The sequence below is a fragment of the Pelmatolapia mariae genome, linkage group LG1 (genome assembly GCF_036321145.2).
Source record: "Pelmatolapia mariae isolate MD_Pm_ZW linkage group LG1, Pm_UMD_F_2, whole genome shotgun sequence".
In the NCBI taxonomy this organism is placed as follows: Eukaryota; Metazoa; Chordata; class Actinopteri; order Cichliformes; family Cichlidae; genus Pelmatolapia; species Pelmatolapia mariae.
The window spans coordinates 8,065,162-8,084,628 of record NC_086227.1 but is presented as its reverse complement, the minus strand read 5'-3'; the positions used below and the strand labels follow the sequence as shown (position 1 = coordinate 8,084,628).

At 40.8% G+C, this 19,467-nt stretch overlaps 1 protein-coding gene across 1 annotated transcript; it reads right to left on the bottom strand.

Annotated features, from left to right (window-relative positions):
• Positions 1–773: 773 nt before the first annotated feature.
• On the bottom strand, positions 774–17,931 carry slc6a5 (solute carrier family 6 member 5; the record flags this gene model as incomplete). The annotated part of the gene is made up of 15 exons (XM_063469141.1): positions 774–1,532; positions 2,739–2,906; positions 3,899–3,999; positions 5,187–5,286; positions 5,667–5,798; positions 9,124–9,236; positions 9,388–9,512; positions 10,387–10,490; positions 10,595–10,729; positions 11,864–11,996; positions 13,015–13,165; positions 14,613–14,786; positions 14,955–15,086; positions 15,559–15,709; positions 17,449–17,931. Coding segments are annotated over 15 exons (2,358 nt in total), but the record flags the coding sequence as incomplete, so codon positions are not given.
• Between the last annotated feature and the right edge of the window lie 1,536 nt (positions 17,932–19,467).

Below are 19,467 nucleotides of genomic sequence, written 5' to 3'. Positions count from 1 at the left end.
AACTAGGGTTCAGAGAGGCATTATTGCCCCTCCCACACACACGCACACACACGCAAATGCGAGTCCCTGTCTTGCTACCTCTATCACTGCTGGAGGTTATATATATATATATATATATACATATATATATATATATATATATATATATATATATATATATATATATATATATATATTTTACACTGTTACTCTACTGATGCGATGTATATTGGAAAGAAGGTTTCGTCAGATGGCTTAGCACTTTCACAAATACACGTCTAAAATATATGCACAAATAGCAACTACTAGGTTTTCAGACCTAAGAAGGTTAAATGGCCACGTTATCACCTTCTAGAAGAAGGCTAGACTACTCCTACGTTAGGAATGTGCTACTTTAAATTCTAGGACAATACAGCAGGAATACAACTTAATAAATAGACAAAGAGAGAGGGTATCACAAATGGTCCCTTGGGTTCAGAAAGAAAAATAAACCCAAGTTTGTACCATACTGCAGAGTCATCCAAGGCCAAAGTGTATCTACGAAAAGTAGTAATCAGGATGCATTCGCTACTCTACCGGGATGTAGGAGGCACAAATTGCAGATCTTATAATCTATTTTTGACAAAGCAATAGCGACTGAGTGGAAGCTCATATGAATATACATATATACTGCTGGATAGGAACAAAATGTGATAACAGAGCATATTGTGTTTTTTTTTTCTTTCCAGGCAGTTGATATTATTTGTATTGCCGATGGAATTTTGTACACAGATGGAACCAAACAAAGATCCCCACTGAGCTCGTTGTGCCGTTTTTTGTTTTTGGGGGGTTTTTTTCTCTGTCACTCAATTTTCTTTTTGTTTTCCTGTGTCTGCTTGCACCAAGATGATTCATTATCTGTACACACGAATTTGATGGCACGCACATACACTTAAACTCACGCGCACACACACAGAGAAATACACACAACTCCATAGGGAGCAACTAGGGTGAGTCTAATATTGCAAGTGCAGTCTGAGCTGTGTCATTTTATGACACAATTTTTCTCTTGGAATAAAGATCCCTGGGAAGGGTTCTGGAGTAATCAGCGGTCATGTGTGGGAGGCAATGGTAGCCCATTAAGAGTGTACAAAGCAGCAGTGGAAGAGTAGACTCCACTTGGGCAGCTACTCCTCCCTGAGAGAAGAAAGGACATGATGCAGACATAAAGGAAGAAGAGAAGGAGCTTGTTTCCACATCCACGATAAAGCAAAGAAGACAAGAAGCAAAGAAGGCTTAAGTACAGAGCAGGAGAGAGAGAGAAGGTAGAAGACGTGGGGATGGAGATGATTCCCACCACCCACCAGTGCCTCCTACAGGGCTTGGAAATGGTGGATGTGGTGCTGTCAGGATGGCTGCTACTGGTAAGAACCAAGCTGGAAGTCCTTGGGGGGCAGCTTGAGGCCCAGGGAGCTGGTTCCCAGTGGGTCGATCATGTTCTGGTAGCGTTCTCCACGGTGCTTCATCAGGAAAGGACCCCAGTCAGGCTGAGGGGAGCAGACCAACTTCAGGCGCTGCATGACAAGAGGAAACACGGAGCACTTACAGATAGCGATAATACATGAACTGCTCCCTTTAACAAATGCTGGCCTCTTGTTAAATGACATTTGTTTGGCTTTTGCCCTGACTTTTAACACATTGATAAAGCTACTTCTTGCACATTTAACATGTCCATAAATATTCACAGCCTTTGCTCAATACTTTGTTGATGCACCTTTGGCAGGAATTACAGCCTCAAATTTTTCTGAGTATGATTCTAAAAGTTTTGCACACATATTTTTTGTTCTTCTTCTTCTTTGCAGAACCTGGTTGGATGGGGGAGCATCGGTGCACAGCCATTTTCTGATCTCTCAAGAGGTGTTCATTCAAAGACATTCATAGAGTGGTCCTGAAGCCACTCCTTTGTTATCTTGGCTGCGTGTTGGGGTTCACTATTATTTTGGAAAATGAGCCTTCGCCTCAGTTAATGGGATGGGACCAAGAACTACATGTGGACAGGTGTGTACCTTTCCAAATCATGTCCAATCAACTGAATCACCACAGCTGGACTTCAGTTAAATTGTAGAAACATCTGAAAGATCAGCGGTGGAAACAGGATGCACCCGAGCTCAATTTTGAGTGTCATGGCAAAGGCTGTGAAGATTTGTGTATGTGCTTCATTTTGTTTGATTTTTAATAAATTTGCAAAAATTTCAAGCAAACTTTTTGACTTTGTCACTATGGGGCATTGTGTGCAGAATTTCGAGGTGAAAAATGATTTGACACTGTGATGATTACGCATTAATTATGAGCAAGCAAAGCAAAGAAAATCAAATGTAGCGTTAGAGGTGTGTGATAGAGGCTGCTGTCAGAGATGCAGAGCGCACAAAGATGTTAGACCAGAAAGGCCCGTTCGTCGTCATCATCATCCATTAATCAAAGCATTTTAAAGAGACCCACAAGACTCCCAGAAAAAAATGTTCAAATTAATACTCAGCCTGCAGCCTTCCTCTCTCTGCTAATGAGCGAAGGATGAGACTATTGATTTCCTCGACAGTGCGCGCGCGTGTGTGTGTGTGTGTGTGTGTGTGTGTGTGTGTGTGTGTGTGTGTGTGTGTGTGTGTGTGTGTGTGTGTGTGTGCGTGAGAGAGAAAGAGAAAGAGACAAAGATGCATGTGGGACAGTGTGTGCGTAGCAGACAAACCCAAAACATTACGTGACAGTTTTATCACAATTATTACCTCGATGATGGTGCCGGGGGCCAGGTGCATCTTAATGACGAACATGATGGGGATCCAGATTACAGAGCAGATGACCATGAGCCAGCCCAGAACCATGGACCAGGTGGGGTAGGTGTAGTCCTCATATGTCATCACCTTCCACTGGTAGAGACTCAGCCCCAGGATGCCCTGCACACGCCCGGAAATCCGAGAAACATTTGTTAGGTGAAATGTCACAGCACAGTATTTCAACTGCTGTTACCTGATGCTGCTCAACTGTGCAGTGATTGTCAGCACTGACTGGTATGGACTGTGTAGTAGCTTAACTGCACTGACCTCAGGGTCCAAGGCTAAAACTTTGTCTGCTGTTCTATATCAATGAGGAAAATTAGACCTTTAGTTTTATTATATGCAGAGAGTACAAAAACAGGAAAGGCAGGGGTGGGTCGGGGGGTGGAAAAAGTATAAAAAAGTGAATTTGGTTTGAAAGGATTAGAATAAGAAGACCAAAAGGAATACAAACAGAGAAAAGATGGCAGACAGAACTAGGTTAGCCGGAGGCTGTGCATCAATGAGCTCCCGGAGGAAATGTGATCTCGAGAGACAGAGAGAGAGCAGCAAGATGGCCAGCCGCCTTGACTGCTGCTCCATTTGTCATCGTCACCTCTGCTTTGGAGGTACAGTAGTTTCCATTACGACTACAAACATTAATGCTGGCCAGTGTCCAGCTCTTACGTGCCTTTGTAGTGAACTTTGACTACACAGCATTCTACTTAAAGACTCTCAGCTTTACAGAGACAGGTTTCTTTGGAGATATGTGTATAATCTCTACTGATCATGTACATGTTCAGTGCAGATCAAACGCTGACACATTTGGAATTTGGCAGCTTCAGTTTTGAAATCACAATCAACGTGAGAACCTGTGACATGACGGGAATGTGAAGGAGGAAATAATTTTTCGATTTCTGAGTACAGGAGCAATTTCTCCTCTGTTCCTTTATGATTGCAAATCAATGAACTTGAAAGAAGACAGTGAAAATAGAGGCATTTTGGGCTGCACATGTTCATATGTGCCCATGTGTACGAGTGTCTGTGTGCGTGTGTGTATGTGAGCGAGTTTGTGTGAGTGAGTGTGCGTGTATGCGCATACCAGAGAATGAGATGAGCAAAAACAAACATACCGTCAGAATGGTTGGAGTCACAAAGGCCCAGCACAGTCTCCAGAATCGGTTTGGCTGGAAACCAATCATCATTTCAATGTCCTCACAAAACCTCTGTAGGCCTGCAAAGGAAGAAGAAAAAAGAGAAGAAATAAAAGAAGAGAAATGGGAGAGGTTTCCAGAGAGAAGGCATGGAGTGTGACCTGGGTTTAATAACGTCCCTTTAAAAAAAAGGATCGGTAAATTCAATCTGTCCTTATGAGCGCATGTGAATGTGTTTCTGTGGTCCCTGGAAAAAGTGAGTGAGCAGATGGCTTCATTCCTCTGCCTTTATTGACGGATAACTGTGAGTGACATGAAGTGGCAGAGTCACACAATCATTTCAATATGTCACCTGCACTGATGCTCTGACAAACTGGAGGCGAGCTTTGCTTCTTGGTAACAGCCTTCTGATACACACCTGAGCTCTCTGCCTGTGTGTGTGAGAGAGACTTGTGCATTACAACAGAGACTCCTAGTGGTCACCGCAGGATTAACAAGTGAGAATTCGTTTCCAGCCTGAAGGAGCTTTGGACGATTGTCCCGTTTTGCAGATACGCATAATTGAGATGCAGAAACCCGTTATTTTAACTATGCTGTTCTTTTCAGTTTGATTTTTTTCTTGTTAAAACTGCTACAGCCTGAAGATATTTTGATTTTATCTGTTTTACTATGACAAAGGATTTTAAGTTCAGGAATAGAAATGCCTCAAAAACCACCAATATTCTCTGCTGCACCCTGCACTGACAGTAATATTTTAGGGTCTCTCGGCTGATTATACAGTTCGGCCCTGCTGTCTGTGGAAATGTGTCACAGAAGCAAAGTCAAAGCAAAGAAATTACACACACAATATCAGATATCTAGATTTTCAGAAGAGAAAGGTATTCTTGCATTTATTATTCTATTATATATATAAATATGCCTCTCTGAACACACAATCAAGCTGGCACTGGCTTTTTATGTAAGAAATACAGATGAATATTGGTTTGACTAAAAAACCAACAGACTTATAAAATAACAACTTGGCAACTGTAAGTTTGCCCAAAAGGCCATGAAATCATCAGAGAAGTATTCACTAGATCAAGTGTAATCTGTCCTTATGATCTTATCTGTCTACATTTGCAACCAGAGCAGTCGCCCCCTACTGCCCATTAAAGAGAATGCAGATTAAAGGTACTGTCTGTGGAAAGAAAAAAATCACAGCTGTGACTTCACATGCTGAACCTAGAGTGGCCTTAGAGTGAGCTTTCCTGGCAGCTCATGTACTTACCATAGAGGTACGAAATCCCCACCAGCTCAAAGATAGCAATGATGACCAAAGAATAGGAGGCCGCAAACGTGTCCACCAACTGGAGCATGTACATCCCACTCTGCAACAAACACACACACACACACACACACACACACAGAGAGAAAATATTACAAAATCTATTCAGCCTTCATCCTACAATGTCATCCCTCCTGTCACCAGACACTTGGATTTGTCCACGGTCACAACTTCCACACCAGCTCCTACTGAATAATAAGGAATGACAATCTTACTTTAGGTTGGATTTCGCCCTCTGAGTCTCCCTTGGGGAAATTTTAATAAGACTCAGCCTACTGTTCCAATCATTGCGCCTGACATCTGAAGGCCAGAACTTTGCTTGACATGCAGAAAAATTGGCATTGTATTCAAAGACAGAGTCAGAGGGTGCAAGGAGAATGCTCAAGTATCCGCTGTGAACCCAGAGTGCAGCAGAGCACATACCTCTGTGATCATGGGAAATCCCAGGATGAAGAAAGAGACGCAGCAGACCAGGGTGAAGATCGGCTTGTGTTTCCTCAGGTATTTGGGGTACTCATCTGACACGGAGGTGACTATGGTCTCGATGGTGGCAAACTGGGATGGAGATGAGAAGGGGGAAATATTAAAGAGAACTAGGGAGGAAATGTGTTTAACCATGGCAGATGTTTAATAAACACGCTGTTCAAACATTGCATTTGCTGAAAACAATCGCCAACTCTTTATGATTCCTATTTAATATTAATACTTTTGGCAACAGCTTACAGTAATCCTGCTTGGCTCCACTGCAGAATCACTAACAATTGTCCACCCAGGCCAGGGCGTAGCAGCAATTCCACTAAATAAAAAGCCTCAAGTCAGCAAGTTTACCTCATCTGAATCCAAGCGGCCGCTGCTGTCATAACTTTAGCATCCAGCATTTGTCTTCGGTTCATCCAATAAACACATAATTTCATTTATTTCGCAAACAAATAAAGAACATTATTCTAACCCTGAGCAGAAGAACTTCTGAAAACAAATAAGTATGAAGGATTTAGTTTACAATGGATAGACTTTGATAGGATGAGCCTGTCTAGAGAATTGCAAATGTAACATGATGGTAAAAGGGACTCGGAACCCAGAGGAAAGCAGCGGATGAATACATAAACATGAAAATTGAGCGAGGGTTGTATAGTGTGTGCGTATGCATAAGTATATTGTAGAAATGGCGCTGCCATCAAGCTATCTGTCACTTCCCCACTTCTTCCTTTTCCTCCTGAGCTCCCAAAACTAATTTCCCGTCAACATCCCCAGCCTATTACTGCTGAGCTGCGTTCAACGACAAAACCACAAGCCGTCTCCTCTGTGCTGCTGCTGCCAAGGCAAAGTAACATCATCATTTACTGTTACTGTTTACTTGTGTCTTAATGCACCGCTGTGCCCTCTGCTCCTCTGCTCAGCTCAGGAGCATCACAATGCACTTGAAGGAGTTTGTGTTTTATCAGGAACTGTTTACCCAGGATCATGGCAGGAGGTGCTCTGGACTTTAAAAACATCCCGAAGACGAAAAGTGTTTGTTCGCTGAAGCTGCGTGAGGAATAACTCAGCGCAGTAACCGATATCATGGCTAGTGGGTCCAAATGAAACCGTTTTGGGTTATTTTAGGAAAACTTAGTACTGACATGGAGCAATAATATAATCTGTCAGTTTGAAGTTTTTCAGTATACTTGTCTTTCACTTTTACATTTATGGATCTGCTAGTGGAATTATTGTTTTGACATTAGAAGAATTAAAACAATTTCCAAATACAAATTGCAAATGATATCTAAAGTAAGTAAATGTTACAATAGATCAATATCATAGACAGATATATAGTTTAAAATTAAAACCTTATAGGTTTTTTGTTTACTGTAATTCCTTTTTAAAATGTAAAGGCACAGGCCACTTTGTAAGCTATTGCTTTTTGACACAAAAATCTAACCATCCAATCATGTGGCAACAACTGAGAGAATTTAGGAATTTAGACATGTTCAAAACAACCTGCGGAAGTTCAAACCTAGTGATGCTGACGCTGAATGAAGCTGTCATGTTAAAATCTCTGAGAAATGTTTCCAGCTTGTTGAATTCATGAAAAATTAAAGCAGTTCTGAAGGGAAAAGGGGCCCAAAACTGATGTACTGCATTTTGAGTAAAATGCAAATGAAAAATATAAAAACAATGGTTTATTTACACGCTTAATTAATCATTAAGGAAAATAAGCTTGGTATGAACTGAAAGTATACTAATCAATTCAGTATTATTTGGCCAGCTTCCATTAAATGTAATGTTTTACATTATAATTATAGAACAAAATTCCACTGAGAATTTTGGACATAAACATTTTTAGTGTAGAATAGCTTCCTGAAAATTAATTATATCTTAAATTACACATCTGTGCAGTTATTGTTGGCATTCTCCACACTCCATATGCTCAAACTGCAGCTGGAGTGGTTGTATTAATATTACGATTGATCATTTCTGTGATGGAATGGTTAACAAAATGAATTCTTATCACCCACAGTGTAAAGCGCTGTCTTCACATATCACATTTGATTGTTGTATTTACTTCCTGATGTAGCTCCAAGACTTTAAGGTCAACCTAGTTTCACTCACTCCAATCACACAGACTCCCCTCTGTTCAAGTACCTGGAGAGCTCAGGCACTTCAGGTGAAATCAGTCACAGCGGGTACTGTGCATTTGTAATTATGTTAATTGGGTCAATGTGTGCAGTGTGCAGTGTTTATACATCAGCTACCAAACCCAAGTATTAACCTCAGAGCAAACAAAAGTCAAGAGACTCGTGTTTCTGACTGTCACAAATTTTGAGATCTTCAGCAAAATTAAAACAAAGTGGGCCTGAATACCTGCCACAGCAGAAACAGATCATTTACCTGACAGACCAACATCTCACAACACCTCGTTTACAAACACTTTACACATTAAAAATGAACACTGGCATCAAGGTCGAGATTGGTTTCCCTAATCTTGACCCTTGAACGAAACAACCTCCCCTCACTGCGCTTTTTATTAATATTTTTTATATTAATAATTGCTTGAAAATGTTTACAGTTATCCCCAACTCTGCACTTCACAGAGCTTTTTAGCCATTATGAGCTCATTTTTTCATTTTTTCGTTTTATGTTTTAAGTGACACACAACTGGACTATACAAGCTTTGGCAGGAAGAGACTACTAAATATTCCTTTTGTATTTATAAGTTATATTCGTTATTAAAGAAAATCAAACTTTGTGCTCCTCGTTTGTGCTTGTAATTTTTTAAAAAACTAATATTTGTAATCTTGCTCAGAAGTGAGAGTGTCACTTTTTCTTAAATACGTGTTGCCCTTGAGCCTTTTCTCCTCATTTCTCCTTGCCTCCATCTCAGGTGGGAAGCACTAAGATGTGAGGAAACAGGGCGAGGAAGACAATCAAAGACGAACACACTGAGAGATGAGGTGAGGGGAGATGTTTCTCTCAAGCACAAGAACAAGATCATCTCATCCACTACGCAAACACTGTGGTGGACAAGAGGGTGATGATGCTCTGGTTTCATAGGTAGTGTGGAGTTCTTCTGCCACCAACTGGCTAAAAAAAAAAAAAAGGAAACTCAGGAACGTTGTTTACATGTCTTGCTCAGATTCGGGTAAGAAGACTGACATCATCTTTAGCAGATGGAGAGCTTGTGCAGGATTTTACTCCAGCATTAGAGCAAAGACTAAAAGTGCTGTTTCATGTTCTTTAACATGTAAGTTCAAATAGAGTTACTTAAAAGTCATTTTATGGGCAAATTGTTTGCCTGTTTCCAGCTATAACTTCCAAATGCCATAGCTCATATTTAAACTTGGAACTTGATTTTTTTTTTTTTCCATTAGTATTTCATTAGTATTTCATTAGTAAAGGTTACCATAGTATCCAGGCCAAGGGTCAGGAGCATAAGGAAAAAGATGATTGCCCAGAAAGGAGACAGGGGAAGTCTGGTCAGAGCCTCTGGATACACCACGAAAGCTATACCTGGACCTAACACACACACACACACACACACACACAGACAAACATCTAAATATATACTACATGTATAGTATTTCAATAGGAATACATAGACACTGCCTCGAGTGCAGATAAAAGCGGTGCTGACCTCATGCTACTGCTGGCCAGTTTGGGAGCTTACCTTCATCAGCCACCTTCTCTATTGGCACCTTTAACTCATGTGCCATAAAACCAATGACAGAGAAGATGACAAACCCAGCAAATATACTGGTGGCGCTGTTTGTGCATGTCACTATGATAGTGTCCCTGCAATGAAAAGGAAAACAAGAAGAGAAAGGAGAAACGCAAAGTGAGCAAATATATTTGTTGTGACTTCAAGAGTTTTTAAGTATTTAAAACATAGAAATATGAATATGAAAACTGTCCAGTGGTGCCAAAGTCCTTCTAGAACCAGGTCTCGGGATGAGGAAGCCATCTTGCAACGTCTCTTGGCACTTATTTGGGCAGTTATTTTGAAGCGTTGCCTAAATTCATTTGAATTAAAATGATCACTGGAACATAAAAATCTCATTACCATCAAGTCAAATCGGATTTTTTGTTTATTAAATGTTTGCCAACTTTGCCACAGAGTAATGATTTGAAAAGCTTTTAATAAGAAGTCAAACTTCTGTCACCATCTTTACTGCAACTGAATTCTCAAACATTTCATCGATCTGAGTGTCACATCCCTCTGATAACGTCTCTGATGCTCTCATACTTAGAGCCCTGTCTTGTGTACAACATTTAAAAAACACAATTGGCAAATATATAATGGTGGATACTTATATTAAGCTTTCATTTATAGTAATGAACCATGTGTATATTCAGTTAATGTGCAGGTATTGTGGCTGCATGAAGTAAAAAAATATATGTATATTTCTTGTGAATCAAAAAAGTTTCACACATTTAGGCTTTTGCATTTTTTGACTTCAAATGCTGTGGATTACTTTAGCGATGAAACAAAGCACAGGAAGAACAAATTGAGAGAAAATGAAAGAAACAGCTTGCTGCAAAAAGTCACATTTATTACTGACATTTCATCCTACCAGACATTCAGACACATTCAGACATAGCGTCATGCATCTGTGGTGACAGGTGGAATTTGTCTGCCAGAAGCATAGTTTACCTTTTGTGTGTTTACCTGTAGCAGTTATTGTGGAACTTATTGTAAGAAGAGAGCGTGATGAGGCCGCCCCAAGCAGCCGACAGGGAGAAGAAGATCTGAGTGGCAGCGTCTTTCCACACCTGAGGGAGAGAGGAGCAGCTGCAGAAGAAGGGCAAGGACTGGAAGGCCTCTTTTCTGTCTGTACTTTAGTGTTTGTAGAATTCAGCGAGGAAATGCTGGTTACCTTTGCATCATTTAGTTTCTCCCATTTTGGTGTGATAAAGTAGAGGATGCCGTCAGCCGCACCGGGGAGGGTCACTCCTCTGATCAGGAGGATGACCAGCACCACGTAAGGGAACGTGGCGGTGAAATACACCACCTAATGAGAAAAGAAAAGAAATGAGCAACATCAGCACACACACACATGCAAAGATAAAACAGTTTTTTTCATAAAACGGTCAAAGTCAGTAAACTTTGAAAGATCATTTATATCCCTCTCTTTGTGTGTGGACTTTTAAACATTTAGTTTTTCTTTTCCACTGTAAAGACCTTCTTCTTCCTTTTTTCTATATTTACATATACAAATCTTTTTTTTAAAGAAGACTATAGAAGTTTCTGTTAAGTTAATTAAGTTTAATTTATTACTACTATTTATTTTCCTTGTCTTTTATGATTTTGTTTTTTTAAATACATTTATTTTTTTAATTTAAAAAAAAGCAAGAGTTAGCTGTTTCTCGTCACAAAAATACTACATTAACATATATATTAGGATTATATTAGGATCACTTTTGATCCAGATTGTGGTGCAAACAGGAATTTGAACACTAAAAAAATCCCAAGTTTACAATTATTACAGAAAAACCACTGACACAGGCCTGAAGCTCCACTCCACAGTGACAGGCTTATGTGTGCTGCAGCTCATCTCTATGTCCACCAGAGGGAACCACAATACAACAATCGCAATTTTATTCAGTTTCTGGATGTTGTTTCGGTCTGAGACCATAAGACTGTCTTTTTAAAGCAGCTCTAACATTCACCTGGGCTTGAACAGCATTTTATGTATTTATAAATTATATATTTATGTATTTATTTTTTCCTTCTTTTGCTGTCTTTAAACTAAGAAAATAGCTTTCAGTTATTTTAAGTAACATTTAAGTATTTCTTACGAGAAAAAAACTCAAACACGGAGTTTAAAAGAATTGTTGTGAAGTAGATAATTTATTAAACAGAATATAATGCATTTGTTTTGCGTTTATCTAGACTCTGGGTATTTGCATATGAAATATTTTCTTGGAAATGAACTCAGATGTGCGTTATTTTTAAATTTTTGGAAATGACAGTTTTTCCTCATGAAAGGTTGTGTGTCACATACTTCATCACTAGGTGGCGATATTATCATTAAAGGGAACGCAATCTGTTAAAAGAAAACTAATAGCAGCATGTCTTCTGAGCTTCAAACATCAAGCAGAAAGACATCGGAAGGTAGGTTTTAGTTTTGTTTTTAGTTTGTTACCTTTCCCGATGACTTGATTCCTTTGGCTAAAGAGGCGTAGACAATGAGCCAGGCCAAGAAGAGACAGCCGGCCAGAGGCCAGCGGATGTCTCCTGGATATTCAATCCCTTTGGAAATGTGCAGCACATTGTACCTGCAGGTGTTATTCAAACAGAAAGGTTAAATCTAAAAAAACAAAAAACAATGCAGATCAAATGTTCATGCTGACACTGTTTTTGTTTTTGTTTTGTTTTTTCATTTTGTCGAGTCCCAAACATGTCAGAGCGTCTGCCAGAGATGTAAGATTTATGTAAGATTTTTTTTGCCCAACTTTTGACACAAATCTCCATAAATCATCATTAATTATATATTGCGAGGATAGCCTCGTTGTGTTTAAAGATATTAAGCTGAATGAGTGCAATAAGAGGTAGAGAACTACAAAGTCTCTGTACAGTTTTTTTTCCCTTGTATATAGAAAACAGTACGATTACCCCACTCCGGACTTGATTTCTTTCCTTCTGCTTTTTCTGTCTTTATATTGTTATATTATTATATTATTATATTGTTATATTGTTCAAGTGTGATTTGACTTGGAAAGCTCTGCCCAAGAATTCCAATGTACATGGACTGTTGGTCCTGTCTGCAAATGGCAAAATAAAAAATCTTGAATATTGAATCTTGAACCTATTTCAAGAAGTTGGCATAAACATGTTTTCATAAAATGCTGCAGGACTTTTTTTTATTATTGTTGTGCTGTACTTTTTTGTACATTTTGAGTTTATTTTTGCAGTGTTTTACGTGAATATCTCCTATGTGGGTGATTTTGGGGGGTATGAAATTAAAAGATTAATTTGTGGCTTCAGGCAACTATCTGGACATGTACTTGTGTGTTGTCACATTAAAAAGAAATGCAAAAAATAAAACAAGAAGACATAAAACTATAATTATTAGGAATAAACCTTATCTAAGTGTCCATGAACTTTTACTGAAGCAAAATGATCACTTTTATTGATGGCTTGAGAACTGCAGAGAATAGTTTTACAAAATATCAGATTCTGTCTTTCATCCAGTCATAAAAAATTTTTTTTTAAAAATCTGGCTAAAAATGTATAGATCTTTTTTTTTTCAGGAATTGAAAACAACATTTTATTTTGGCCAGAGGATTCACTCACTTGAAGTATTCCTCACTGGGGCTGACATATGTCTTGTTTCCGTCCATACTCATGTTTAGCAGCTTTGTCAGGTTTCCCGCCGTGTTTGCCAACGTACAGAAAGTGGAGTTCTTGATGGACGTGATGTTTCTGTCCCGCAGGATGCATGAGTCTGTTCCAATCAGAAATCAATACACGTCAGCTTGGAGAGGCTGGCAGAGAGCTGCTGTGGGACACAACTTACTGCCCGCTCAGGTACACACTCTGAATTGGGGTGAAGAGATGGATGTGAGTAAGAAGTGGGAGGAAGAGGCCAGATGGATACAGTGTACAGTGTAGTGTAGCCTCACTGGAAACTTCTTCCACTTGTATTTGTTAAAATCCTGCACTGCTGGATATGATTAAATAAATGTTTCTGAGCCCTGTTCTCACTATTTACAATTTTTTTTCATGCAAACAAGGTAGACAGAAGTAGGTTTAAGCTTTTTATATGACTCTATTTTCAGTCATTTCAAGCTTATATTAACCGGGCCTTAATGATTCAGGACGTTTTTTTAATTGTGCTTTGCACACTTGTGCAACTGGGTTTTTTGTTGTCGTTGTTTGTTTGTTTTTTGGAGGGGGGGGGGGGATGAATACACTCAGTGGACAACATGCGATGACATGACATGAATCCTTTATGACCCTAGGCCACAAATATAGCTTTAAAAATTACATTGTAGTGTAATATTACTCCATATACATATTTTAATATAACCACATCTCTTTGACATAAAAGGGAAACATTAAAGTATGCATATAACAGATTATTTTTGCAGAGCTTGTGCACTGCATTGCAAACCTGTTCAGACCTCGCTCACCCACACAATAAAATCATATATGTAAACACATTAACATACGCCAGGCTACATAGTTCACGTTTTTGCTCCCTCTTGTCTGCTTCATCATTCAAAAGACGCAGACATGCAGACCCGAATAGGCCTTCCCGTTTCATCCAGCAGGGGTCAGTCTCGGGCTCACTGCAGCACTGCAGCAGCTCAGCCTGTACAGTAAATTTGTCAAGCAAGCAGTTTTTGTGCTGAATTCACAGAATCGCTAAAGGCAAATATTACACAAAGTGAAGCCTATTTCGACTTTTATTCGATGCAAATCGACGCCAAGACGCCTTCGATTCTCCGCTTTTATGTTTTCTTTGCTAAAACATAATTTTATCCACAGTTTAATTCAGTGTCAGACCACTAACAGGCTGCTTCTGCTCCATGCTGCAGCTTTAAAACATGAAGCAATGCTTTAATCTGACAGAATCACACAAAAGAATAATCGAAGATATAAATATAGCGTGTTTCGGGTGGGATTTTATCTCCCTGGGGCCCTCATCCCCTACTTTACTGGCCTCTAACAATCCAACTGGATCATATAGAAAACAAACTGGGTGCTCTTAAGTTTAAGTATTTTTCAGAGTGAAACACCGCAGAGATCACAGGTCAGTATTCATTATACTGCAGGACACCTTAGCTGAGGGAGGCATGACGCATTGCGTATTGTGGAGAGTGGGGTGCTTTTCTAGTGTGTGTGTGTGTGTGTGTGTGTGTATGTGTGTGTGAAGGTGTGTGTCTTACCTAACAGCAGCATGTCTTTGTCCTTACATTCCACCGTGTTCCACTCATTCCTACAGTTAGCCCATGGCAGTGAGCCCTTCAACGAAGCGAACAGGTAGTACAGTGTCCAGCACATTATAATATTATAGTATATGGCTATCAAGACAGATATTATCAACATGGCAATCCCGCAACCTAAAATAAATAAATGAGACGAAATAGATAAATTACTCTTAAGGAAAGTGGAGAACTCGTGATTATAAAATGTATTTATTTTTCATTTGGGTTTTATATGTTTATTTCTTTTTTATTTCTTTTTTTTTAAATTATATTTCTTAAAGATGAGGAGATGGGCCAGTTTACCTTGCAGAGCGGGGATGCATTTCCACACTGACACTGGCCCTTGGCTTGCAAACTGGCCGAGGGAAACCTCCAACAAAAAGATTGGGATCCCAGCGATGCCCAGCATGGTCAGGTAGGGGATCAAAAAAGCTCCTGCGGGGAATTAAAGACCAGGCTACAGAGCGGAGTTTCAGAAGCACCAAAGTCTGAACCTAACTATGGAATAAAGTGAAAATCATCTAACGTGAAGTGTGTACTTGGCTGCTTCTAAAAAAAAACATTCGGCATATGGGGAAAAACATACGGCAGCTTTTAATGACTTCTGCAACATTTAAGGATATTATTTGATAATAACTCCTATACAAAGCAGTTATAACAAGGACAAGAATGCGAGTTAAAATAATGAGAGTCGATTTTGCTTGGCGATGTAAGCACATTATATTTGCGCACCACCAGAGGAAATCCCAACACTATAACCTATTTCTTTATTCATTTTTAACATAGCCTATTAGCATTCGCATGCTTACAGGCCTAACAGGATAAAGGAATGAATGGGGCTAATTCCGGCCCTGACTGAAATTTTATTTTATTTTATTATTTAAAACACACACACATAAAGTCTTACCTCCCCCGTTTTGGAAGGCAAGATAAGGAAACCTCCACACGTTTCCCAGTCCCACTGCATAGCCAACCATGGACAGAATAAAATCCAGTTTATTAGACCAGTTTCCTCTGGCCTTATTCTCATCTCCCCCTTCGTCATCATCTTCGTTAACCTGAGGGGGGAAAACACTGACTGAGTCTCTAAAATGTTTTTAAAAAGTAATAATAATCTTTAAAAAAAAAAAAAAAAAAAAAAAAAAGCTAAGTGTAACTACAAGAAGAAGCACTCAGGCTAACTCATCTCCCATCAACAAAAACGCATTCTCTAGTTTAAAAACAAATTATAAATACATAATTAAAAAGAGTAACTCATCATTCTGGGGGGAATTGTCCTTTACAGACAATAATATTACATGCTCACTGATCAAAGCGCGTTTTTTCCACATTCATCATGCTGACTGACAATCTGGAACATTTTTATTTACAAAATGTTGACGAATCCGATCCGAAACACGTTTTTTGGGGCCATCTACATTTTGTTCACTGTGTTCGTTATATTTTAATTTTGTTCCGTTTTACACACGACAATCAGAATTCCATAGCGGCTCTCAAAGCTTACACACGTAACTCGTCTCATCCTCTGCTACGCTTAAGGGCCGTTACCTCCACTAAACCGCTGGAAATCTTCGTGGAATTTCAGACGGAGATTAAAAACATTTCCTGAAGATCGATTCAGGAAAATTCAGGAGAACATTTTTTTTTTTTACTACTACACAGCAGAACCTCATTTATCAGATTCAGGAAATAGACTGTGTTGAAATTCATATAGATTCCGATTCACAAACATTGCTCTGCATGGGAATGTGTCTGTGTGTCTGCTTCTGTAAGTGTGAGCGTGTGAAAGGGTAGGGGTGGTGGGGGATGCCCTCCTGGGGATTGGAAACAATCCGCAGTCTCCTGTAATACAGCGCTGTCTATCAGCCGGATAACACCTGGGCTTTTGGGCCATACCAAGTGTGGGCAGGGAACACCGAGAATACCGCGAGAGTATGATTCAGTTCTCTTTTTTTCATTAACCATGTTATCACCACCAAGCACAAATCAAGTTTAGAATTGTAACTAAAATAATAAGAAAAATAAAAACACCGGAAATAGCCATAGGTTTATGTCTAAAGGGGGGATCTAATCATGAATAAATAAAACAACCCAGTGTGCGCGCTTTGTTTTCCTCATGTTTAGCTGACATAAGCGGTTTTTAAAGTTTTGATCAGACACCGCAGACTGCTGCAGAGCATCAGAACAGACGCTGCGCAAAGCAAGGACAGCAAATAGCTCAGGGTCCACCCAAATTACAACACATGCGTGATTCAACCCGGTATCACTGCGAAGAGGTTCACCATAGTCTGTTACACCTGTGGGCGTTCCGCGCGCTTACAATCTTTGCATACGCTGAATGAACCACTCTCACTCCCAATACAGGCTTTCCCGAGCCGGTGCATGAAAGAAAAATAACTAAATAAAGACCACGAACTATGTATCAGACAATACTGTTTAAGCATCCCGACAATGAACCCACGGTCTGTCCTCACAATGACGGCTCCCTCTTAAGATCCACTTTTAAAGCATCCTCTGATTCAGCTCCGAAGTTCTCGGGCTACAAATGAACAGCTTAACACGTCCGTCACAAATCAATGCCTGGGGTAGCTACCACATTTTTTTTTTAGAGTTCCACAGATTGTTATTCACAGCAGAGATATTACTAAAGGTCTGCGTGGCACTGCCCCCCTGTTTGGAGGCAGCAGGTTAATCCAGTCAGCTCTCCGACTAGCCACGAGCGGAAACACATCCACACCGCACCTGCCACCACAGCGGCCGCCCTCCGTTAAGGTAACGGTTCATTTAGCTGACTTACCCCCGCCACGGTTCCAGGCTGAACAGACGTGTTCCCATCTGTTCCCAGTATGATGGTGGTCTGGCTCATAGACGTCCAGTTGCCTGCGGTGTTGTTCTGCTCAGCGGTGGCCCGGAGCGGGTCGCCGTACTGGGCGGACCCCCCGCGGGCCGAACCGACGGAATCCTTCCTCAAGGCCGAATTAACGACAACGGATCCGGGGACGGCCGGCGGGGTGTTTTTAAACGTCCCGTATTCTTTATTGCTGTCCGGTTCCCCCGGTTTATTTTCCGCGGGACAAAAAGTGTTGCGCTCGTTACAAGGAGGCGGCGGCTGAGGCGCCGGGTGATGGCGAGGGGCGGACGGCGGGCACGCTGCCGTGTTGTCCGGTTTGTTTCCTGTAAGTCCCGCGGCTCCGTCGGACTGCTGCGCAGGGATGTAGCCGGTGGGAGCGCTGGCCGGTTGTTTGGCCATGTCTCTGTGGTCAGACAGATCCTGGAATATGGGAGCGACAGATCAGCGAGATAAAAGGAAACAGAAGGGCAGAAACCATGAAACTAGCAGGCGTTTGCAGGCCATCGCTGCTCTGGGACTAAAACCAAACAAACAAACAAACAAAAAATCATAATAAAAATTACGCTCTTTCCCTTTTCTGCTGTATGCTGTGGCTCTGGTCGCTCCATAGTTTCAGCTCAATGTCTGCCGGGTGTGTGTGTGTGTGTGTGTGTGTGTGTGTGTGTGTGTGTGTGTGTGTGTGTGTGTGTGTGTGTGTGTGTGTAGAAAGTACTTGTGCTTGTTGGAGGGAGGGGGTTGCTTTTGCTTCTCCGGTTCTCGCTTTCTGCAAGATTCTTTAATTTTACGCCCCATTTCCCCCCTCATGTCATTCAGCCACACACATCCACTGATTTTTATGGGCAATAGACAAGCTGCTGCGGGTCTCTCGGTGGCTTCGCTCTCCCCGCAGGCATGCAAGATCACCGGCGTTACCAGCGGTGAGCAGACCACGGGCGCGGAATTACAAATGACTCCCCTGAAATGTAACTTGGGGGGGGGGGGGGGGGGGGGCAACAGGAATAAATCCTTAAAAGAAAATAAAAATTACTGACCGGTTTGTTGTTTTCTTAGTTGTGTTTTTAGCGGGGGACTAACTACCTGGCTTCCGTTTAAGTCGGTAGAGAGCGAGTAAATTGAAAAAAAAAAAAAAAAAAGATTACAAAAATAGACATGATCAACCAAAGTTTACTTTCCCATTTAAATCTTTCTCTAAAAACGGAAATAAAGAAATAAAAAGGTTAGGTGACACAGAAGAGAAAAGGCGGTTAAAGTTTTTCAGTGTGAAACCACAGCTGCATTTCAGCACCACGGACAGCTCGAGCGCCTGAAAGCGTTAAACAGTGCCCCCCTCCAAGAAAAGTGCCAGATTAGCATAAAAACAGAAGAGAATACACTCAGAGGACAGAGGATAGATAGATGAAACTGCAGGAGAATAGTTACACGAATTAGTTTGGAACACTTACCATTTTTTGCAGAGCTCTGCCAGCAGGCTGGAAACAGCTGTAAAGAAAAAAAACCCGATGAGGAGACGAGTGGAAGCGGACTGGTTGTAGCTCCGCAAAGTACCAACTGCAAAGCTTTTCTATAGCTCCGTGGGAAAGAGTGGGGTTTGCGTCAGTGCAGAGCAAGGTGCCCTTCCTGTGACATTTTCTTGATAATAGGAGTTTGATAAATCATTGGCCTTGGATTCGGATTTTTAAAGGGACAACAGGAGAACAAGACGACGGGGGCGCGCGTGTGTGCGTGCGTGAATTGTCTGGTTACGCACGTTGAATGCGTGAGCGCCGGACAGAGCCTTCCAAAACCTGATTAATACACTTGTCTCTAAGGAAGTGTGGGATGTTTACACGCATGCAGGGGAGCGTCCCACTTGATCTCACGTGGCTTGTCTGGATAAAGATTTCCAGGTTTGGGTAATTATTGGGGGAAATTTGAATACACTGGAGTGCACCGAGGCCTAAGTAATGTTTGCATTGTGCTGAGCCA